Genomic DNA, 23,730 nt, shown 5'->3' on the forward strand with positions numbered 1-23,730 from the left:
GTTTGTTTGTTTACCCTTGAGTTCTTTCTGAGACTGGGCCGGGAGGAGGGTCCTGAAAATTTGCCATAAGAACAGTACCTCCCTTTAAAGCATTGTCCACTAAGGGTTTAAGTGCCATTTGGACATCCGTATTCCTGATGGCTAACCTTGGGCATCCACTTGACTGGATCAGGAACTGACTAGAGATAAGACTAGGAGATGAGAGGTTGTGAGGAGTTATCCGGATAAAGGCTAGCCCCTGAGAAAGAGGGTGAGGGGTTATCTGGACAAAGGCTAGCCCCTGAGAAAGAGGGTGAGGGGTTATCTGGACAAAGGCTAGCCCCCTGAGAATGCAGGTGAGGGATTATCTGGATAGAGGTGAACCCCTGATGTGTATGAGGGTTTTCTTGTTTCGGTTATTTGAAAGTGGGTATATCCACATCACATGGCATCTTCTAACAGCAGCTGTCTCAGTCTCTGCTCTATGGCTGTGAAGAGACACATGACCAAGGTGACTCTTATGAAAGAAAACATTTAATTGGGGCTGGCTTACAGTTTCAGAGGTTTAGTCCGTTATCATCATGGTGGGGAGCATGGTAGCCTGCAGACAGGTGCTGGAGTAGCAGCTGAGAGCTACATCCTGATCCACAGGCAGAGAAATGGGGCCTAGCATGGGCTTTTGAAACATCAAAACACATCTCCAGTGACCTACTTCCTCAAAAAAAAAAAAAAAACCTCTAAGGATTCAAATATATGAACCTGTGGAGGGAGGCATCTTTATTCAAAACACCACAACAGTCACAAGGAAGGAGGTCCCAGGGGATAGTTTTGCTCCTTGCCTGCTTGCCCTTGTGCCTCAGTTTCCCCCTGTTGTTGTTGCTGCTGCCTTTCTTCCCTGATAGAAAAGTCCATTTTCTTCTGGCTGTTGATATGAAGAGCAGGCATCCTTCCGCCTTGGCACCAGGTTGGGATGGTGGAGCTGTCCCTCCTCCTGGATCGAGCAGGCACCAGTTTCATCACTGTGAAGGGAGCTGCTGTTGGACCATCCAAACATCTTGTGAGCCAACCTCATAAACCCTTTCAATACTTAGTCATTTTGTGGGTTCTGCTCCTCTAGAGAACTTTGAATAGTACAGTGTCTAAGAAAGCTTGCTGTTAAACATTCAACACCCGGCTGAAGCCATGTAGCACTAGAATTGTAGTTTGATATATTGACGTTAGAAATGGAGACTCTATTTGACCATATCATGCTCCAATCCAGGGCTCATGTGACTTTTCAAAGCAAAGTTTCTGGAAGGTTTTCACACTTTTCTGGACCTCCTTGGACAGTCAGGTTAGAAACGCTCTTTTTGGCCAGGACCCTTGCTATTTCTAATTGTTGGAGCCATCGCTTCTCCTTAAAGGCGCTACAAGAAAAACAAAACAAACAAAAAATAAAAAGACACAATTCACAACCTCTTCCCTGCCCATTGCTGAATAATGATGGTGATTTTTATTTTATTTTTTAATTTTTTTTTTTTTTTTTGGTTTTTCAAGACAAGGTTTTGCTGTAGTTTTAGAGGCTGGCCTCGAACTCACAGAGATCCACCTGCCTCTGCCTCCTGAGTGCTGGGATTAAAAGCATACACCCACCATTCCGTTGAGGGTGATTTCATTGCTGTCTGGTTCGCTTGCCACATAGGTATGAGGAGAACTATAAACTACGGTCTTTCTAAAGCCAAGGTCTTACAATGAGGCAGGAAGGATATTCTCCCTAAAAAGTGCTAGAACTTTACAAACTGCCATTAGAAACTGAAAACCACACAAGTTTGTGGGGAATTTTCTGGGTTGTAACAACATTTTTTTGTGTGTTGGGCTTACTTCTTGCTTTATCTCAGTGGTTATGTCTTTCTGAACCCTCTAACTGGGTTAACCCATCTGTGCTGGCCATAGAATTAATTCTTAAACCTGGGAACAGTCACTCTGACTTGTTAGTTTTTCTAACAGGGAGCCACGTGGTGGATGAGAGATCGAGTTGGATAGGCAAGCCATGCAGAGTGAGGTTGGATATTTATTCAGGGAAGGGGAAAGGAGAGAGGGAAAGAGAAGGAGGAAGAGCAGAGAGAGGCATAGAGAGAAACAGAGAGGAGGACTCTGTCAGAAAGAGGCTACGACATAGGCATGCGTGACCACACTAAGATCTGCTGATTAGTTTTTTAATTCTTAAATTTTTAAAAATTGCCATAAAGTTGGGTGCTAAATTTTGAATTTTACAGCCTAAATTACTCTCCCCACTAGGTGGCAGCAAGTTAGGAGGAAACCAAACCAAACCAGTATGGAAAGGAAAGCAAACCGAGGAAGTCCTGTTTGAAGTTGCCTTCACATGATGCTGAGCAAGATAAAAACGGTCACACATCCACACTTCTCTAACCCAGGCACCCAGCTGTGCCTCACCTCTAAAGCAGAACAGAAATGATTTAATTTAGGTTTTATTTTCAGTTATGGATGTGTATGTTCCTGAAAGCCCTCTTGATACACTTCTGTGTCCTCCAACTGTGATAGTCTATTCCCTTAAAGGTCAATGCCAATGCTATCGTTCTACCTAGGACAGATCTTCTCTCTCCTGTGAATCTTGTCCCATAAGCCTCCTTATTTGTTTTCAATTTATTCTTTTTTTGTCCCTATACTTTAATGGCTATTCAGTCTTTGGGGCAGTGTTGATGATAACCTCCCCTATTTTCAGTTTCTTTGTCCCGTGTCCCTTCCTGGGAGCTCAAGGACTGGCTGATAGCACCAGTTGAGTTTTTCCATAGATTTGAGGATGAAATGAGATCCTCTTAGTCTCTCTCAAGTGCTGGGATTAGAGAGAGGCAAGTGTCACCAGACTCTGCAAGACAAAGTCCTTGATGCTAAGTAAATTAGTAAGTGTTAAAACAACTTGTGTTACTCAGAATGCTGCAGTAGGGCTTCGTGAACATTTCCCTGTCCAGACCTACCATAGCAAACATGCCCTTGCTTGTTTAAAGAGTAAACATTACCTTGCCACAGCTAAGCAGTAGATGGCGTTCTCTCTCGGAGTCCTCCCACTGTGCTCTGAGAAAGATGTGAAAAAGGATTTTAGCAAACGGTTGGCACCGGGCGGAGCACAGTGGAGCATTCGGTGGGGATAATCCACTCTGGAGACTGGGGGAAGCGGGACCTGGGGGAGATAGGCATTTTTTACATACTTTTCTTTTCTCCCAGCTGGGGCAGTTTTATTTTGCTGGCTTTCTTGTTGAGGACGTTGTGGTTCTGAGGACGTATTTGTTTTTACTAAGGATGGGAGTGTGATTTGTTTTCCGGTGTCCCTTTGTGAAATTAGTAAAGAATTGACAGATTTCCTGCTTGATTGTTGCTTGCAAAATGGTAGTTGACTCCGAGTGCTTTGCCAGTTCTTGTCTCCAGCCTTGTGCCAGCTCTTGGAAGTCATTTTTGGCTTAGTGAAACCATCCACCACCACGGTGTCTCCAACTTTTGCCCCGGAGATTCTTGCTCTACCAAGCTGGCTTTTCTGGCCCCTATGACTCTGAGCTCTGAGAATCCACTGTTTTATTTTAATATAAATCCTCATCGGAACTGAAAGTTTTAGAAAAGAAACCGTGGACCACATTTTATTCAGTAAATATAACACACAGGCTTCATGCTGGCGTTTCGCTGCAATGGCCAGGGGCGTTCGCCCGGCTGCATTTTTACATTCCAAGCACAGGACGTCGCAGTTGACAAAGGCCTTCAGAATTAGCAGTTGGCCGGCTTCTGCAGCCGCGTGAATAGGGCAGTCAGAGACGTCCGCGTGAAGGGCTTCGTGGCACCAGGCTCGATAAGGGTGAACACCAACAGCCTCGTGGGGCTGCGCGCCCTGCTTCAGAGCCCATTCAGTGAGTTCGGTGTGTCCGTGAAAGGCAGCGATGTACAGGGCTACCCTTTTCTGGTACCTGAATGAGAGCAACAAGTTTGGCAGAAAGGGTTAGTAAGTCAGCAAACAGACAATAATCAATATTCCTTACGATGCTCATTTATAATGATATTTTATTTATGTTTACTCATTTAACTGTGAGCATAGTTTAGAGGGGTTGGGATGTTGGGTACTGTGGGTAAAACTTCCTGGTGAACCCGTAACGCGGCGCTGTGAGGGCAGAGACACAATTGTTAGGCCTTGCTGCCCGCTGGCCTGCACCAGAGAGAGACCTTGTCTCAACAGAACACGGTAGAAAGTGATAGAGCGGGACACCTGACATTCGCCTCTGACTTTCATGCATGAGCTCACACACGTGCGCATGCATGCCCAGAATGTACAACACCACACACACACACACTCACACACACACACACAATCAGTTTTGTTTTTGTGAGACAGGGTCTCGCATAGACCACACTGGTCTTGGAGCCACTAGGTAGCTAAGGCTGGCCTTGAACTCCTGATTCTCCCTATCTTCTTGACTGTTGGCACTGTGGGCATGTGCTACCACACATGAGCTACAGGTCTTAAAATAGATCACGCCTTGTACCTTACCACCCCCGCCACTCCCAATATCTTGCCCAAACTTGAAAGATAAGTCAAACATACATCTTTGAAATCTCAGTTTCTTCACATGAAGCGTGCCTACCATGAAATTATTGTACATATGAAGGATAAAACATAAACACAGTACAGTGCTTGGTCACAGCAGTATGCTCACTAACACAGTATGAAAAGTGACACAGGTATTTCTTTGCATTTAGAATATGAAACAGGATCGCAACTATCTCTAAACAGAGGCTGATGGGAAGGTTAGACTATTTCACGGTTGGTTGCAAGAACTAACTCCTTGGAGCGCCTGGCGGTGTCTGCATTTGGTAAAACATGTTCAAATCACCCACAAGAGGGCACTGTTCTAAAACACCTGTCCACTAGTTAATTCAACTTTGGGAAGCTGCTGGCTGTAGTAACGCAGTAAAATAGCCACCAGCTTCTCCAAGCCAGCCATGTTCAACAGTCCCAGACACACATCACCCTTCACGGAAGGCAAAAGAAGGAACTATTATTATTATTATTTTTTTTTGGTTTTTCAAGACAGGGTTTCTCTGTGGTTTTGGAGCCTGTCCTGGAACTAGCTCCTGTAGACCAGGCTGTCTCAAACTCACAGAGATCCGCCTGCCTCTGCCTCCCGAGTGCTGGGATTAAAGGCGTGCGCCACCACCGCCCGGCAGAAGGAACTATTATTGATCCAGCAACAGGACAGCATTTTATTCTGATCTCAGCAAACTCATTCATTCATGCAGAATAAGATTCATGTCAGAGGCACGAGAGAGAGAGAGAGGGCAGCTTGGTACCCCGTGTGAGCTGTCCTGATGGTCACTGTATGTGAAGGGCTGGCTGGAGACAGTGGCAGGTAACCAAATCAGTTCTTACTAAGGCTTCTAAAGGAGAAGCCTGACTCTTGTCATTTCTAAACTCTAATACAACCAGACCTTTGAAATTGAATACCAGCTTATGATTTGAGGACAATATCTGTTGTTGAACCCTGGCATCCAATGAAGAAACCAGCTACAGTCATATCTCAATGCCAGGGGCAAGAATGAATGGAGGCTTAGAACAAAGTGACTTAAATCCATCTAACACCTGCTTTGGTTCTCGTACTTGAGTACTGGTCCTTCTTTTGATAAGAATCGCTGGACTTTAGGCTTTTGCCCGAGAAGACATCCCATGAGAAATTCCTTCCATCCATCCCAGACATCCAAACGAAGTGTTGTGCCTGTGGATTGAGAGAGATGATTTATGGTCCAGTCTGTCACTGTGGCTCAGCAATGGATTAAGCTTTAAAGATCGCTTTCTCCAAACAGAGCGAGAGTTTAGTGAAATGAAGCCTTCAAGTCGGGAGGTAGGGATGGATGCCATTTTCCTTCAGGCCTCTACTGGCTGGGGAAAGCCCTTTAACACACTCAGTTTGGGGTGAACAGGTTTATCAAATATGTATACACATCAGGCATTTACTTATAATCCATCATAAAGGATTTATTTTGGGAGCCAACGAGATGACTCAGTGAGTAAAGGTGCTGGATGCCAAGCTGGCCTACCTGAGTCTGATCCGGGGACCCACACGGTGGAAGGGAAGAACTGACTCCCCCAAGTTAGTCTCTGACCTCCACATGTATTTTGGCACTAAATAAATAAATAAATGTATGTTTAAAAATATCTGGGACTTGAAAGATGACTCAGTGGTAGAGTGTGTATTGCTCTTGCAATTACAACCACTTGTAATTCCAGATCCAGGGGTTCTGACCCTTCCTTGTGCATCAGCACTCATGTGCACGTAACCATTCCCCCCCAAACAGACACACAGACACGTGGCACACAAACACACACAGAGTTTAAAATCAAATAAATGTTTAAAATATTTTAGTTGAAAACAATTCTTTGGTATATGTATAATTTTATCATTCATAAAAGACTAAAGAAAAATTGCACACCGGTGAGATGGATATACATGTTTTCTTTGACAGAAGATATTAAATCTTGGGGTTAGAAAGATGGCTCAGTGGTTAAGAACACTTTTGACTCTTACGAAGGACCCGAATTTAGTTCCCAGCACCCATATGGTGGCTTGTAATTGCCTGTAACTTCAGCTTCAAAAGATCTGATCAAGGGCTGATAATCTCTTCTGACCTTTGTGGACACACACACACACACACACACACACACACAAGTTTTGCTGTTGTTGTTGTTTGTTTGTTTTTCAAGACAGGGTTTCTCTGTGTAGTCCTGGCTGTCTTGGAACTTGCTCTGTAGACCAGGCTGCCCTGGAACTCAGAGATCTGCCTGCCGCTGCCTCCCAAGTGCTGGGGTTAAAGGTATGCACCACCACCACCACCCGACTGATAAATATTTTTTTTAAATATTTATTTATTATATTATGTATACAATATTCTGTCTGTGTGTATGTCTGCAGGCCAGAAGAGGGCACCAGACCTCACTACAGATGGTTGTGAGCCACCATGTGGTTGCTGGGAATTGAACTCAGGACCTTTGGAAGAGCAGGCAATACTCTTAGCCACTGAGCCATCTCTCCAGCCCCTGATAAATATTTTTGAAAGGAATTAACTCTTGGCTGAGATATAAAATATCTTCAATATTTTTCAGAGCTAACTGATATTTTAACTTTCTAATTGTCACCGCTGAGAGTGTGGCTTCACATAACTATATAGCACAGATGCCTAAGGATGTTTAGTGTCATTTCAGAATGTTGGAAATTCTGTCCTTAATCTCAAGCCAAAATTCCTTAATCAGTGTGGATGTGCAGGTGCATATGTATGGAGCCCAGAAGTCATTGTTGAGGGCCTTTATTTATTATGTATGTTATTTTTAGAAATTTCATGTGCATCGGTGTTTTGCCTGCAAAATGTGGAATATTCCTTTACACTGTGGGACGATATTTCACTGTCATTGATTTAATAAAAAACTAAATGGCCTATAGCTAGGTAGGATTTGGGGGGACAGAGAGAATGCTGGGAAGAAGGATGGAATCGGAAGGAGTTGCCAGCCAGACACAGAGGAAGCAGGAAAGCATCATGGGCAGAGTAAAGGTAATGAGGCCACATGGCAGAAAATAAACTTTTTTTTGACTTATAGGGTAATATGACTTATTTATAGTACAGAATAGAGAAATACCTTATAAATATTTCAGTTTTCATAAATTTTAGAAAACAATAGTGCATAATCACTTGTAGTAATAATATAAACTAAACACAAAAACTAATAGAATATGAATAAAACATATTAAAGAATAGAGTGGCAGAAAGTAAACTAATAGAAACGGGTTACTTTAAGTTAGAAGAGCTAGTTAGAAATAAGCCTAAGCTATTGGTCAAGCTTTCATAATTAATAAGAAGTCTCCATGTGGTTATGTGGGAGCTGGCAGGCAGGCCAGAAAAATTGCCTACACCTGCATGTCTGTTGAGGGTGTCAGATCTTGGAGTTAAAGACAGTTGTGAGCTGCCCTGGAAGTGCTGGGATTTGAATCTAGGTACTCTTAAATGTTGAGTCATATCTCCAGCCCCCCACTAGGGTCTTTCTTAATCTGCTTTCAACCTTTTTTTTTTTTCAAGTCAGGGTTTCTCTGTAGCTTTGGAGCCTGTCCTGGAACTAGTTCTTGTAGACCAGATCCGCCTGCCTCTGCCTCTCTAGTGCTGTGATTAAAGGCATGCACCACCACCACCCAGCATCTACCTTATTTTTAGAGGCAGGATCTTGATGTGGGAGTGATTTCTTATTAATAAAGAAACTGCCTAGACCCATTTGATAGGCCAACCCTTAGGTAGGCGGAGTAAACAGAATGGAATGCTGGGAGAAAGAAGCTGAGTGAAAGAGTCGCCATGGTTCTCCCACTCCAGTCAGACGCAGGTTAAGATCATCCCTGGTAAGCCAGCTTATGGGCTACACAGATTAATAGAAATGGGTTAGATCAATATGTAAAAGCTAGCCAATAAGAAACTGAAACTAATGGGTCAGGCAGTGTTTAAAAGAATACAGTTTCCGTGTAATTATTTCGGGTAAAGCTAGCCGTTCAGGCGGCCGGGTGCGGGGACTCAGCCCGCTGCTCCTACTACTACAGAGTGGCGCCCAGACGTGATGGCCTAAATCCACTTAAAAACCTGAGAGGGCTTTAAAAAGGTGAGAGAGAATTTAACACAGTTCTTTTGTGGCTTGTGGGTGGTGTGCTGCAGAGAGAATTTCCTGACTCAGCATCCGCAACAGGAAAAAAGCTGCAGTTTTAAACCGCTGCTTTCTGGGCTGTGCTGCCATTGCGATCTCTGTCTGGCCCCTGTGGGAGACAGAGCTTTTGAATGGAGCATTTGGAGTAAAGCTCTATGGCTTGGTTGATGGCAATGTGGACTGCTGTGTGCCTGGAACTATGTGTGGCTCAGGGGCACCAAATGGCTCTGAGGCAGGAGCTGCTCAGCTCCGCCATGCTGAACTGTGCTGGTCTCCGGTAGGAACTACCGTAATTACCATAAAAACAGCGCAGTTAAGGTTTAGACTGGGCAGGAAACAGGCTGTACCTTATTACCGTATTACCTGTACATGGTGCAACTTAAGTTTTTAAGAACTGCTTAACATTTTAAGAAATGCTCCTGGATAGTAAAAAAAATGTTACAGATTCACAATAAAACAGATTCAGACATAAAAGACCATACTGTTGGATGAATGTACGTAGGCTTGAGAGAGAGAAGAAAAAGAATATAGAGAATAAAGTTAATGGTTAAAAAAAAAAGGTAAAGTCTTTAAAGAGACAGAGTACAGATAGTTAAGAGATTAAAAAAAATAAAGAAAAATAAGCCATGTAAAAATAAAAAATTCACAGAGAGTCTGGATTATGTACATTATGCTTTCTTTAAAATTTTTTACTCTAAAGGAGCTAAGTACAGAGAGACATTTCATTACATGGGCTGCCAAGCTAAACCAGAATGGATATAAGGGTATTACGATTTCAAAATTTGGGTCTAAGAATATGATGCTTTGGAGAGGGTCTTCTTTTGTTTTCACAGAGGACCAGACCCTGTGGATTTCTTCTATTACAATTTGGTATGATAGACCACGCCCTCCTGAAAGGTTGTTGTGACATCTTCAAAAAATTGCTTTGCTCAACTGCCAACTGAGATGAAACTAGCACACAGGTTATACCATAAAAGACCTAATTAACGACGCCCCCATTCAGCAGGAAGCAGTTTGGAGAGAAAAAACTGCGCCCATATTCCCAAAAATTGTTTATAGATGTTCTTTTACATTTAAAGGGGGATATGATATAGGTATGAATAATTTGCATTGGTATGGATTTTAAGGTCAATTTTGTTATATGTATATGTATTTTTGATCTTGAATAAGGTGTGATTGTGTAGTTCATTTTTAAAATGTAATGTATAATTAGGAAATATAGGTTGTTGATGGATAATCATAAATAATAGTCAAGTTTGTAGTCATGTTACTTAGATTTTCTAGATATATAGAGATATATTTCAGATAGGCATTCTTCATATCTCTCAAAGGCTACAGAATATGACATTTAAAATATTTTAATAACTTAGGACTTTTCATGACAATGAGACATGTCTGCTCCTGGCAGCACCAATCTACTTCGAGAGGAAGATGGGCATCAAAGAGGATCCTTATGGAGTTTGATAGCCATTTGGGCAAGAAACTGCTCTTGCCTGGACTGTTGCATAAAATGGACACAGAGAACCCGCAGAGAGAGGACTGCTAAACTTGCCTAAAGGTGAGACTGTCTTTTGGGGTTCATGACTCATGAAAGAGTCTGCGAGACATTCTGCAGGACACAGCAGATAGTGACTGAACTGTCTTTGAAATTGCCTGCTTCATGGAAATGTCTGCTGGATACTATGGGCCTGAAGGCTGAAGATGGATGCCCCAATGGTACAGAGGAACTTTGGGTGACTGTACAGGCAGCGAGATGTCTCTGTCATTTTCTTGTTTACTTAGGTAATATTATATCCTTCTGGAGTCTTTGATGGAGTTGAAGAATGGATAGGTAGTTATAGTTTTCCATTGTTATGATAAAAGATAAAATAGATTTAATATTGTAACTGTGATTCTTTCTTAATAACTGTTTTGCTATATGTAATTTTATTATGTTAAAGTTAAAGCCTTTCTTTTTTGTTTAAACAGAAAAAGGGGAAATGATGTGGGAGTGATTTCTTATTAATAAAGAAACTGCCTAGACCCATTTGATAGGCCAACCCTTAGGTAGGCGGAGTAAACAGAATGGAATGCTGGGAGAAAGAAGCTGAGTGAAAGAGTCGCCATGGTTCTCCCACTCCAGTCAGACGCAGGTTAAGATCATCTCTGGTAAGCCAGCTTATGGGCTACACAGATTAATAGAAATGGGTTAGATCAATATGTAAAAGCTAGCCAATAAGAAACTGAAACTAATGGGTCAGGCAGTGTTTAAAAGAATACAGTTTCCGTGTAATTATTTCGGGTAAAGCTAGCCGTTCAGGCGGCCGGGTGCGGGGACTCAGCCCGCTGCTCCTACTACTACAGGATCTCTTATTTGATCCAAACCTCAGCAATTCAACTAGACGAACTGGCCAGCAAGCTCCACACAGCTTCTGTCTGTGCCCACTAAAGCTGGGGCTATAGGCATGCTCCATTGCACCTGGCTTCTCTCTGGGTAGTGGGGCTCAAACCAAGGTCCTCCAGTTTGTAAGACAAGCACTTTGTCAACTGAGCCATGTCCCCAACTCCCCATTTAATTGTTTTTCCATTTGGAGGTGGGTACAGTCACTCTCTCTGTAGCTCTGGTCAGCTTGCCACTTGCCACACAGACCAGCGTGACCTCGGATTTGTGGTGATCCTCCTGTCTTTGCTTCCTAAGTGCTAGAATTAATAAGCACGTACCACCATGGTTGGCTCATTTAGCTGAGCTTCCCCATGTTGTCAGGGAAATCCTCTTGGTTTATAGTCTCTTATTTTCAGCCTCTCCTAGGGATTAGCATGTTCACAAGCCTATAGCTTGATTATTTTCTCCTGACCTGGAAGCCCAGAATGCCTTCCATTCCTCCTCTCAGACCATTTACAGTTCTGCATCTTACGTGCTCAAAGCCATATTCTCCTGAACGACACCTTGTGATCCCATCAGCCTGTGCCGCTCTGGTTTGTTGGATTATAACTGAGGATACGGCCAAGGCTCATTCTTTCTCCTTTACTGTAAATGCCTAGCAGGCAGAGGCAGCTTTGTACATTTCTGTATGAGCAGGTATGTATGCTGACTCATTGAGAAACTTCAACCTTTGTACATTTCTGGATGAGCAGGTATGTATGCTGACTCATTGAGAAACTTCAACCTTTGGTTTTTCAACCTGGACTTGATTGTATTCCCAAAATGTTATCGTCCACTCCTTTGGGAGAGTGATTCATAGTTCACTTTCAGATGGCAGCAAGGCTGAGAATGCTGTTCGCGATTCCTGTAGGTAAAGCGAGGAGGGCAGCTTCCTAAGGAATGCCGGTGACCCCTCAGGAATCATAAGAAGCAGGTCAGAGTCACCCCACCCCCATACTTCCTTTTTGAGCCTTTCCTCCAATGTCCTGTGTTCTCCAGGTAGCCAGGAGATCTACCTAAATGGTTCCTGGGCTCTGGATTTTGTATCTGAAATCGTCTCTCTCACCTCCACCCCAATCTTATCCCTTCGAATGTTTATTTTAAGGGGGTTCTTTTCTTCAACATAACATGAATGAACCATTCAGAAACTTTGCTTTTTTTTTTTTTAAATCTGGGAAAGGTGGGTTTGGGTGAAGTAATTTTTAAATTCTTCCCAGCTTTAAAATGTCATAATCCAAGAAGTATGCAAGTGAATGAACATTCTCCAGAAATCATTCTAGTTTTGTTTCCTCTCTTGATCTTTAATTAAAGCATGAGATTATCGGTTGCTTGAGTACAAATGCCCATGTGAGCCTTACCTTCCAGGCCATGTGTGCCTCCAGCAAGTACTCAGAACTAGACTAGCACTTTGGGGACAAATCCAACAATTTCACTTTCTCTGATCAAAAATGGAGACAATAATTGATATCAAAGTTTTTGATGCTCAGCTCCAAACGAAAGGAAAACAGATTGCTAAGCGAAAGAAGAGCCTGGGGAAATATCAGTAAGTGTAGATTTAGCAGTGACAGAAAGCAAAACTATTTAGCTCATGCACGCATGCAGAGCCCTGTGTGTTTGTTAAGGGAACTCAAAATCCCTGGCAGCAAATATTTTAGCACACTCCCACTCGGGGCAGATGGGTCTTCAGCGAGGACCCAGTCACCTTTCGACAATAATCCAAGGTCTGAGTCACTTTTTAGTCTAGGTAAGACAAATTTAGTTCTTTTTCTCGTTCATGTTTGGCCAAGAAGATGTGGCCTGACTCTGTCGTATTGAAGGAAAGGCTGTGATCTTTCTGTTGGTGGATTCCGGTCCGCTACGGCAGCTTTTCATCCTGCGCAGCACTGCTCTTGAGAAGCTTGTTTTAACAAAACTGGCAACATTTAAAGATGAGATCATGCAAAGCGAGTTCTGCCACGTGCACTAAGGAAAAAGTAAACCTGAGTCCATCTGTGCTTGAAATACACTTAGAAGACGAAAATGGTGTCACTTGAGTTTTGTCCTTCCCCCCCGAGGATATTAGCAAAATGCTGCTTTAAGAATTAGCAGAAGAGAGCTGGAGAGACGGCTCAGCAGCTAAGAGCACGACGCTGCTCTTGCAGAGGACCTGGAGTTCAGTTCCCAGCACAGTAAGCAGCTCATAACCACATGCAAGTCCAGTCTGGGGCACCTGACTCCTTCTTCTGGCCTCCAAAGGTACCTGTACATATGTACACATACATGTGTTTGCTGTGGAATGATCCGTTTGTACACTGTGAAGATGTATTGCTCCCTTGCCGATGGCAAGGCAGGACCTCTTGGGGCAGAGAGAATGCTGGTGAGAAGAGGGGCCAAGTGTCAGGGTCAGGAGGAGACACCATGAAACGCCTTGAGAGACAGGGCGAGCAGGATGGGAAGGATGTAAATGGGGTAAAGAGTCTTGGGGCAGCACATGGATTAATAGAAATGGGTCAGTGTAAGTTATAAGAGCTAGCTAAGAACAATCCTAAGCTATCAGTGGAACATTTATAATTTATACCAAGTCTCTGTGTGGTCATTTGGGAGCAGCTGGCGGTCCTGCTGAAAAATCCATCTACATATATTCTCATACACACACACACACACACACACACACACACACACACACACACACACACACACTTTTTAAATTAAATATGGGAATAAACAGAGCTCTGAGATCTTTGTTTCTTACTCTACAGACCCAGATGAAAGAACAAAGTATTGATAATTTACACCTGAGCAGTGTGCCTACTGAGGTTTCAATTTGCAACAGCTCCATTTGTTGTGATTTAATTCGTGATTTTAAATCTTGATAACAAGTATAAAAAGATGTATAGGGATAACTCCTTGGCCTCCTGGCCCTAAAAGCACTCCCTGTATGTCTTTTTATACTTCTTATCGTTAAACCACATAAGGCATTAACTATTTTAGGGTAACTAAAATACAGTCTGCATATAAAAAGCTGCTTTCCATTTTCTCCTGAAAGACTGTAAAACCTGGTATCAGAGAACTCTGGTTGCGGAGTGGCGGCTGACATGAATGTGGTGGGCAGTACCGATATCAGTGCGGTAGTCCCTGAGGGTGTTGCAATCGTACATCTCTAGTCCCTCTGGTGTCCGCAGACAGTAGACGCTCACGGGGAAGCCACACCTCAGAGTTACCAGCCTTCTCAGGTCAGACACCTTTTTATCCAGAATAGACACACTCTCCATCATTGGCATCATCTCCTGGGTCACAGCATTAAACACGTACAGGGTAGGCTTGTCTTCTTTCTGCGGGGAGAGGAGAGGGGACACTCACTGTCTGAAGCTTGTGCTAGGGACACTGGAGTCTGAGTACCTTGGCTTCTCACGACATGTGCAAATGGGGGAAATAATGTTAGTTTTCTCCCAGGACGTTGTCTCACTGGTCTCACTTGTTTTCTTGAGGACACAGCATGTCCCCACTTTGAGTGAAGGGATGAAGTCTGCAGGATTCTAGCACTTACAGAGCCAGATACGGAAGCCGAGCACCGCCAGCGTGTGTGTGTGTGTGTGTGTGTGTGTGTGTGTGTGTGTGTGTGTGTGTGTAGAGGATGTGGACTAGCAATCTTTGTTTGTTTGTTCCTTTTATTTTAGAGACCAATAGGAAAGTAGAACTGAGACATCCAAAGAGAAAATGGAAAGTTTGGGGGAATGTTAGCCCTGAGCAAGCCGGGGAAGGGGTGGGGAAGACGAATACCTTCCTCCGGTTTAGAGAAGTGAAACTGGTTTTACTTCCTCTTCAGTGGCCGCAGGACTGTGACATTTTTCTGCATTGGCTGCTGTTGGCTGGGCACAGGCAAGTGCATGACACTGCCTCAGAATATCCCCATCGTGGAAGCTTTCTTAGAAGCAAATACCTGGCTTCCAGGTCCTTCCTGTACCCTTCAGGCAATCCAGCCACTTACCACATCTTGCATGTAGTCGTAGGACTTTGGGAGGTAGAGGCAGGAAGATCAGGAGTTCAAGACCAGCCTCATCCACATGGAAAGTTTTCTACATAACTGTCTCAGAGGACAGAAACCAAGTCAAAGCTAAATTCTTCTCTGGTTCCTCCTGGAGCCTGTTCCTGCTACAAGCTTATAGGATGTTCACTCCACCCCCCTCTTCCCTGAGAGCATTGCCATAATATAATCAATAAACAGCATTGCCATAATATAATCAATATAAACATTTTAAAAAATTCTTGAAGGAATGATGTTACTCATGAAACACGTGTTTCCAATGTTTTGATTGAGGGCCTCTTTCAGAGACTTAAATTGGTAGAACCAATGCAGTCTCTCTTCTGTTACACACGAAGCCAGCCCAACAAGCTGAGATGCCGCCTGTGGCCAGTGTGCTGGGTGTTCTGCGTATACGTTGTAAAAATCTCACTCCAGGATGCTCCTGCCGCCCTTTGGCTCCTTCAGGTGAGCCAAACCTATCTCTGACATATTTATAGACAGGCAGAAATTACTGTAAAAATGTAATTGAAAGGCAGTGGAGACTGGGCCTACATGGGGCTTCAGCAGGTCCTCTGACTATAGCTTTCAGTTTACTATTTTTATGGGACTCCTGAGTGGGTAAATGAAAGGGATCTCTGATTCTTGCGCCTTCTCTTTTAATTTACTATGGGCTTGTTTTGTCCAATTTTAACATGATGCATTTTGTTTCATCTTATTGTATTTTGTTAAAAAATAATAAAAAAAAGAATTTGAAACCAAAGGAAACAGCAGACATTGGGACTGTCCTAGTGATAGCAATTCTGATGCATCCCTGTCCTGGTCATAAGGCTGCCAGCATACCTAGTGCCTGCTGTGAGACCTAAGCGATGGCTGTACAGATACACTCAGCTGTTGAGAGCACTTGCTGTTCTTGCAGAGAACCTGAGATTGGTTCCCAACACCCACATGGCAGCTCTCAACCACCTAGAACTGCAGCACCAGGGGTCTGATGCCTTCTTTTCTTTAGCTCCTCCCGTGTGTGTGTGTGTGTGTGTGTGTGTGTGTGTGTGTGTGTGTATTAAAATATTCAAAAATAAAAAAATGTTTGAAGCTGATGTTGGCATCTCAGAACTAGCTCTCTGGCTCTGTTTAGATGCCATTTCTGGCTATGTAACTTCAGATCCTCACTTTCTATTCTTCCTCAAGAGATTGTCCACCACCCGATAGCATTGGATATGTCTCTTTTCTGGTTATCTGTGGTCTGTTTCTACTGTTTTATAAGTACGGTGTTGGAGAAAGAGAAAAATTCAAGGATATTGGGGAGCATGTGGCCTCAAAGATAGAGAGGGACGGGAATGCTATGCAGAGGGAGGGAATCCGGGCCCTGAGAAGCATCACAGAGCCCTGCACTGAAGCATGGACAGTGATCGTATTATCTTTTATACTTGGCCCTTCAAGACTATGTCTGCAGGAATAGTGGGAAATAGACTGTTTTAAAATGTATTTAACAGTAGACCAGCTAAATATTTACCTAAGATCTTATCACATAAACAATTCTTCATAAGCTACACAAAAATATAAGCACAATAAAAAGCAACTACCTTGATTTTGTTTTATGACATATGTCTATGGGTACATGTTTAAAAAGAAGAATTGCTGACTTGATAAGCTTTTGAGCTCAGCTAGAGTTTCTGGCTTTTATCACATTCATAGCTTATGCTAAAGTAAGTTAAAGGCTTTAGCTCTCCTGGATTCTCAGAACTGACTTACACACAGCACTATAATTAAATGTTACAGAACAAGGACTTTAGTTGAATTTGTATATATTTAGTTATGCAGTAAAGTAATAACGTGTTTGGAAAGCAGCCTCTGGTTGCCTTAGATCAAATGTATGTTGGGATCTTTTTCAACAGATTTTTTTTAATTATTGCAAGTACATTTTTGGCAGCTGTTATATACATATAGTAAATGCTGTGGATTTCAGGAATAGCCTACTTAATCATATAACCGAAATAGGAACCGACATTTATGCAATTCTTTCTTCTTTAGATTAGAGACACACTATATTCCTTCTTAAAGTTTTGATAACGAACTGTAGGTGTAACTCCAACAGACAGAATGAAGAAGAAAATCAGTAAAAGGCCCACAAAATGTGAGAATTTCTAATGAAACCCTGTGCTAATCAGCATGCTAATCATAACCACGTTCTGTCTCGACTCTCGAATAAGCTGTTTTGCCACTATTCCTTGTATTGTAGTTTTGAACCCCATAAAATATTAGAGTTCGGTGTAGAGCTTGCAGCATTTGCATGGGTGTTGATGCATTGGTTGTACTTGTGAAATGTTTTTGTCAGCATAACTGACAATATAGACTGCTCTTAGGAATGGAAGCTAGAGCCAGAGTTGGGAGACTTTAATATGTATTTCCTTTGGTATCTTTTGAACTGAGAATCATGGAAATATATTCACTAGTTGAAAATAGATAAAATTTAAGTTCTTAATAATAAAGACCAAGGCAGTCCTTAGTTAAATAAAACACTCTTAATACATTCTATTTGTTCAGCTATTAAATCCCCCTTGCCAGTTCAAATGTTAGAATTAAACTGTCTCTAAGCAAGCAAACAGTTAAAAGAAAAGAAAAAAAAAAGCAAAACAAAACAAAAAGCCCAAAACTTGGGGCTAGAGAGGGCTTGGTGGTTCAGAGCACTGGCTGGTCTTCCAGGGGACCCATGTTTGAATTTTGAGTTTCATTACCCAAATAGAAGTTCAAAACCATCTCTAAATCCGGTTCCATGGGCTCTGACAGCCTCTTCTGCCTCCACAGGCACCTGGCACACGTGATGCACAGAAATACACTCTGGAAAAATGCCTACACACATGCAACAATAAATAAATAAAAATCTGGACCCTTATTGTCACTAGGCAGCGCACGGAGATTGTAGGGAGGCGATCTGTGTAGCCGTGCAGTGCCTGAACATGGTATAGGAACCCACATGAAGTCATAAGGAGAAGCGGGCTCTAGAGGCGCGTGCTTGTAACCCTAACATCTTGACTCAAAAGTCTGAGGCCAGCCTGGGATACATAGCAAGACCTTGTCAGAAAAAGAAAAGAAAAGAAATATAATTTGGTTTGCTTTAAAAGTATTTTCTGGGTATTAGAGAGAGAAAATTGGAGACTTCACAGTCATCTTAATTTCACTTTTTGGTAGTTAAACACTCTTTAAAATATAAGGAATATGTAAATAATAAATGCTCAGAAAACATCAAAATTATATAAATGGAGTTATGCAATCTTTAGCATTTTGTGACCTGTCTTTAGTACTTAATAAAGAAGAGTATCTTTTAAAACATCTTAGTTAATTGTGTAAGCATATTAAGAATTAATTTTGAGCTGGACAGTAGTGGCGCATGCCTTTAATCCCAGCACTCGGGAGGCAGAGATAGGAGGATCTCTGTGAGTTCGAGACCAGCCTGGTCTACAAGAGCTAGTTCCGGGATAGGTTCCAAAGCTACAGAGAAACCCTGTCTAGAAAAAAAAAAAGGAATTAATTTTGAGCATCATAAAAATTTTTACTGCTAAGTAGGAGAAGATAAGTATCACATTTTAAGGGGATGAGAACTCATGCTTTCAGGGGTTGGAAATGAGTGTATGATACTATTTCTACCCCTGCATAAACAACAGCTCTTAATTGGGTCACTAGCCCCATTAAAAACTAATTTCAAATTAGAGATGTTGAGCCCAGGAAATCCCAGAGTACATGGTTTTGTGTATTTTAGAGCTAGGAGTCTGTAAAGTTCTTAATGAAAGCTGAGCCCAGCAATCCTAGTTATGTGCTATTAATTAAGGGCACCCTAAAAATGGGAAAGACATTTCTTCTGCACATACACCTAGTTCTGAAGGCTACTTTGTACTTGGATATAGACACTGTCTTAGGGTTTCTATTGTGATAAAACACAGTGGCCAAGAGCAACTTGGGGTGGAAAGAGTTTGTTTCAGCTTATACTACCACATCTTAGTCCATCACTGAAGGATGTCAGGGCAGGAACTGAAGCAGGGCAGGAACCTGGAGGCAGGAGCTGATGCAGTGGCTATGGAAGAACACTGTTTACTGACTTGCTCCCCATGGATTTCTCCAGCCCAAGTGTGGCACCACCCCCTGTGGGATGGATCCTCCCACATCAATCATCAATCAAGAACACGTCCCACAGGCTTGTCCACAGGCTAGTCTGGTAGAGATGTTTTTCTCAATTGAGGCTTCCTCTTTCCAGATAATTCTAGCTAGTGTCAAGTTGTCATAAAACTAGCCAGCACATTCTTCCTGTTACTGAGAAATTTCTCTTTGTCACACCGCTGTCCCCAATTCTTATGACCAGGGAAGTGACCTCATCTGTCTCACTCTACAGACATATCAGAGCCATTCATTAGACTCTGATCTATGTTGAGTCCTGTATGGTGTGATGGGGCAGATGGCAAAGGGATGAGGTGAGAAAGAGAGATGGAACGGACAGGGGACAGAGGGAATGCTGTGTCTGTATCTTACTACCCTTAGCAGGCATGAAGCATACATAAGAACGTGAGTACCAATGGAAAAGAGGAGAATGTAAGACAAGAAGGGCCGGGGAGATGGGTCAGTGCTTAAGAGGGCATACCACTCCTGCAGAGGACCTAAGTTTGGTTCTCAGAACTCATGCCTGGCAGCTCACAACTGTCTATAACTCTATCTCTGGAGCAATCCAGTGGCTCTGGCCTCCTGTGGCATCTGCATTCATGTGCATACATACACGTACATAAAAGTAAATCTTTAGGGGCTGGAAAGATGGCACAGGGGTCAACAGAAGGTACTGCTCTTACAGATGGCCTGAGTTTGGTTCCCAGAACCCATATCCAGTGGCTCACAGTCACCCGTAGCTCTAACACCAGGGTATCCAACAGCCTTTTCGGGCCTCCTCAAGCACCAGCTGGGAACGCAAACACATAGGATAAAATAAATATATCTAAATTCTAAAAAAAAAAACTTTAAAAAATGGAAAAAAGAAAGCAATATTTATTTTATTCTTTTTAGTAGGATCTTGTTATATAGCCCAGACTGCCCTCAAACTGATGATTCTCCTGCCTCTGCCTCAGAAGCACTGGGAGTATAGGTGGCATCAGCCACACCAGCCTATGCCAAGCTTTTTCTACATTGTGAAACTACTTAGTTGAGCCATCCACAACTTATCTCAAAACGCGAGAGACATCTTGAGCAAACGTTATTCTATCGTACCTTAACGAAGCATTTGAGAGTTGCGCAGAAAGATATCCCAACATCTGACAGCCTCCAGTTGTTCCTTAGGGCAGCTCCGGCGTACATCAGCTCTAAATACCACCTGCCTTGTTGGTCTTCAGAAAGAGGAATGTGGAAATAATCCTTAAAGGGCAACAGCCGCTTATGAAAACAGCCCGTCTCTTTATTAGCAGACCAAGAATACAGTGCTCCCCTCCCCCTTCCTTTCATCTTTCCCTCTTTCCCTCCCTCCCTCCTTCTCTCCCTTCTCCTTCCTCTCTCCTTCCCTCCCTTCCCAATGGCATTCTGATTGTTTTAGAAGAAAGGGAAGGAAGATTAGATAGTGTTCTTGACTTGGACTCTATTGCTCCCTAAAAGCTTATAAATAAGATTTTAGTTGGGGGGAAAAAACTGAACCTTCATTTTAAATTTTTAATTACTTCTATATTATGTATGTGAGTGCTTTGCTCACATGTATATCTGTGTACCACATGTGTGCCTGGATCCCAGGGAGACTAGAAGAGGGCACTGGAGCGCCTGGAACTGGAATTACAGATGATAGTGAGCTTCCATGTGAGTCCTGGGAATTGAACTCAGGTCCTCTGACAAAACCGCCATTGCTCTTCACCACTGAACCATCTCTCCAGTTGTTACTGCTTTATTCTTGTTAACTCTAAGTGAATTTGAGATTTCTTCCCCCCACTCTTTTTTTTTTGTTTGTTTTGTTTTTTTTGTTTTTCGAGACAGGGTTTCTCTGTGGCTTTGGAGCCTGTCCTGGAACTAGCTCTGTAGACCAGGCTAGTCTCGAACTCACAGAGATCCGCCTGCCTCTGCCTCCCGAGTGCTGGAATTAAAGGCGTGCGCCACCACTGCCCGGCTTTCCCCCCACTCTTTAATTGCATTTAGTTAAGTCATTATCTGTACCTGTGGCATTGTCACCAATTAAAAATTGCATTAATCTCCATGTCACGTTCCTGGTGCTATAGATATTTCAGAGTTTTATGCATACTTATCACTAATTTGAAAGTATACTAGTTGCTAAGTGCACCGTTAGGACCTCTTAGCTAATGTTAATAAAACGCCACATCCCATGGCATTGTGTCATAAATATGACTTTTATTATTTGAAGATTATATTTAAATTCAATTCACTTTTTTCTTACTTTCTTGGAGAGTCTCTTACTCTAGCCTAGGCTGGCCTCAATCTTTTATCCCTTCTGCCCTAGCATCCAGAGTGCTAGGATTATAAGCATGCAGCACCATGCCTTCTGTGGTTATCTTTTTATCTTATGTATTTTATGCATTTAACAACATCTGAGAGTTAATCTGCTTTATCAGACTTCCAACAGATCCATGATGTATAGTGGATACTATCTCCTGTCCAGATTGCAATAATCTCCCCACTGTTAGCAATCATACTCAATATGGCTGGCTGTGGTGGCACATATCTTTATTCCCAGCACTCAGTAGGCAGAGGCAGGCACTCTGAGTTTGAGGTCAGCCTGGTCTACAGTCAGAGGTACACAGTGAGGCCCCATTTTGTAAAACAAAGCAAAGCACAAAAGAAATACTCCTTAATGAATGAGAATGACCACCTCTAAATTAAACTTTTCATGACTGTCTCTTATTCCGGCAGTGTGGCCGTGGGTAGGATGCCCTCTCTGCGCCTCAGCTTCCTCTGAATACAAAAGAAAACTGAAGCCCATAAGTTCACTGTCTTCTCTATCTCCTGAATCCTTTGGTTTTTCATATCTGCCATACAAGGCATTTGTCAGACAGCTGGCACTCTCTTTGCACGTATTAAAGCTCGCGTTGTGCTTTGTCCTTTTAGGAACAATTGTAATAAACTATCTGATCCAGGCATGACCCATGGACTCATTAAAGAAAAGTGAAACTTGACAATTCCTTCAATCCCAGAGTTTACTGATTCAGTGTGTTTTCTTATCTAAGATCTCCAAATGTACCAGATTCTTATCAATATAGTATACAAACAAAAAGGAATATTTTCTGAAACCTCCTTGTTCCTTATGCTAGAAATGGACCCGATAGAGTCTGTATCCTGCACATTTTAAACTGTAAGGCATAATGAAACTCCAACCCATCTTAGTGGCCCCTGACTAAATACATACCTTTACCATCTGCTTGACGGCTTCCACAGATTCGTGTGCAGAAACATCAAACGCCTCAAAAGATCCTTCAAAAGCCACAAAAATCCTCATCATGCATTTACCTTCTCAAAAGTGGGACAAACGAAACAAAACAAAAATCCTGTTTTCAGAGATAGCTGGAAAAACTTCCAGTTCTCAAAGACAAAAATGGATGGCCAGAGGCAGCTGTCGCTGTCTGTTCTCCACAACGACGGAAAGAATGCAAAGAGACACACTCGCCGTATCCCGGTATGGGACAACACAGACAGTGAGTGGCTCTGTTGGAGGAAACGTTCCTCTCAGAAGACGGTCACAACTGCCACCTTGTTCTCAGATTACAGAAACCAGAACGCAGACAATGGTTGAGGCAAGTGTGAGCAAGCTTCTGACACGCAGTGCAAAGACCCTACATGCAAGTTGCACTTCGGTGATGGAGTTGCCATCCCCTGAGTTTTGAATTTACATTTACTCGAGGAGAGCTGGTCAAAGAACCCATAAGAATACAGCCTGCATTGGGGCGCACTGGCATACGCGGATGGAGTTGATCTTGCTGAATGAGGTGGCCTTGAAAATCCTCTGCAAATGTGTGCTGCATGGAGGCGTTCTAGTTTCCATAACAACTTTGTGTACTTGCTCTCTGGCAGTGTGTCTAATCCTGCCATGGGGTCCAGAACAATACCCACTCACACCAAGAAAACGAATGTGGCTTTTCCTTCCCATCCTTGCACAATAAAATCTGCTGCATTGCAACACAATATAATTGATATTTCTTTTGGTCTCTGTGCTACTTGGAACAATCTGCCATTGTGATCTCTTTCTACCCCACTTGATGTCAGTGGAATTCTTTTTCTTTTCCTTATTGAAAAGAGATTCTTCTCTCATATCATACCTCCTGACCACAGTTTCCCCTCTCTCCACTCCTCCTGGCTCCCCCTGAATGAAAAAAAGGAAAAGGAAAGGAAAGAACATGACCGGCCGCTCCTAGGTGTGGTGGTGGAGAAAGTGAGAACATAGGCAGAGACGGGGGCGTCTGGAAGAGTTTACAGGGAGCATGACCCTGACTGAGCTGGGCCACAAGGGAAGAGGGAGAGGAGAAGGAGGAGGGGAGAAAGGGAACCAGGTGCAGCCAAGAGGGCAAAGGTACAAAAGGGGCATGTAACCAAAATGGCTGGACTGTACAGGGAAGAGCCAATGAGGAAAGGGCAGCCTAGTCCCTGGTCTGGAGAGTTTGGGGTAGAGGCTGGGGTATGTCC

At 42.9% G+C, this 23,730-nt stretch overlaps 1 protein-coding gene across 5 annotated transcripts; it reads right to left on the reverse strand.

Annotated features, from left to right (window-relative positions):
- Positions 1-499: 499 nt before the first annotated feature.
- Positions 500-23,101, reverse strand: Ankub1 (ankyrin repeat and ubiquitin domain containing 1). 5 transcript variants are annotated; one of them, XM_075950908.1, is made up of 7 exons: positions 22,460-23,004; positions 20,332-20,475; positions 14,182-14,398; positions 5,597-5,729; positions 3,186-3,929; positions 2,997-3,051; positions 1,261-1,385 (listed from the first exon to the last, which is right to left on the reverse strand). In XM_075950908.1, exons 1-7 carry the CDS (start codon positions 22,550-22,552, stop codon positions 1,377-1,379), a joined length of 1,395 nt encoding a protein of 464 aa, XP_075807023.1. In that variant the 5' UTR covers positions 22,553-23,004; the 3' UTR covers positions 1,261-1,376. The 5 variants fall into 5 exon arrangements, with proteins under 5 accessions (XP_075807022.1, XP_075807021.1, XP_075807019.1 ...); XM_075950907.1 differs by having other exon boundaries at positions 500-1,385; positions 2,997-3,929; positions 5,615-5,729; positions 20,332-20,447; positions 22,460-23,101; XM_075950906.1 differs by having other exon boundaries at positions 500-1,385; positions 2,997-3,929; positions 20,332-20,447; positions 22,460-23,101.
- Between the last annotated feature and the right edge of the window lie 629 nt (positions 23,102-23,730).

This window comes from Microtus pennsylvanicus, chromosome 16, assembly GCF_037038515.1.
Source record: "Microtus pennsylvanicus isolate mMicPen1 chromosome 16, mMicPen1.hap1, whole genome shotgun sequence".
In the NCBI taxonomy this organism is placed as follows: Eukaryota; Metazoa; Chordata; class Mammalia; order Rodentia; family Cricetidae; genus Microtus; species Microtus pennsylvanicus.

What these genes read in the sequence shown, in the direction of transcription:
- Ankub1 (XM_075950903.1), bottom strand. Translation starts at nt 22,552, where the DNA reads ATGATGAGGATTTTTGTGGCTTTTGAAGGATCTTTTGAGGCGTTTGAT. An exon ending in CCGTCAAGCAGATGGTAAAG is followed by an intron (nt 20,476 to 22,459) that starts GTATGTATTTAG and finishes TTGCCCTTTAAG; the next exon opens with GATTATTTCCACATTCCTCT. An exon ending in TACTGCTTAGCTGTGGCAAG is followed by an intron (nt 1,386 to 2,996) that starts GTAATGTTTACT and finishes TTTTTCTTGTAG; the next exon opens with CGCCTTTAAGGAGAAGCGAT.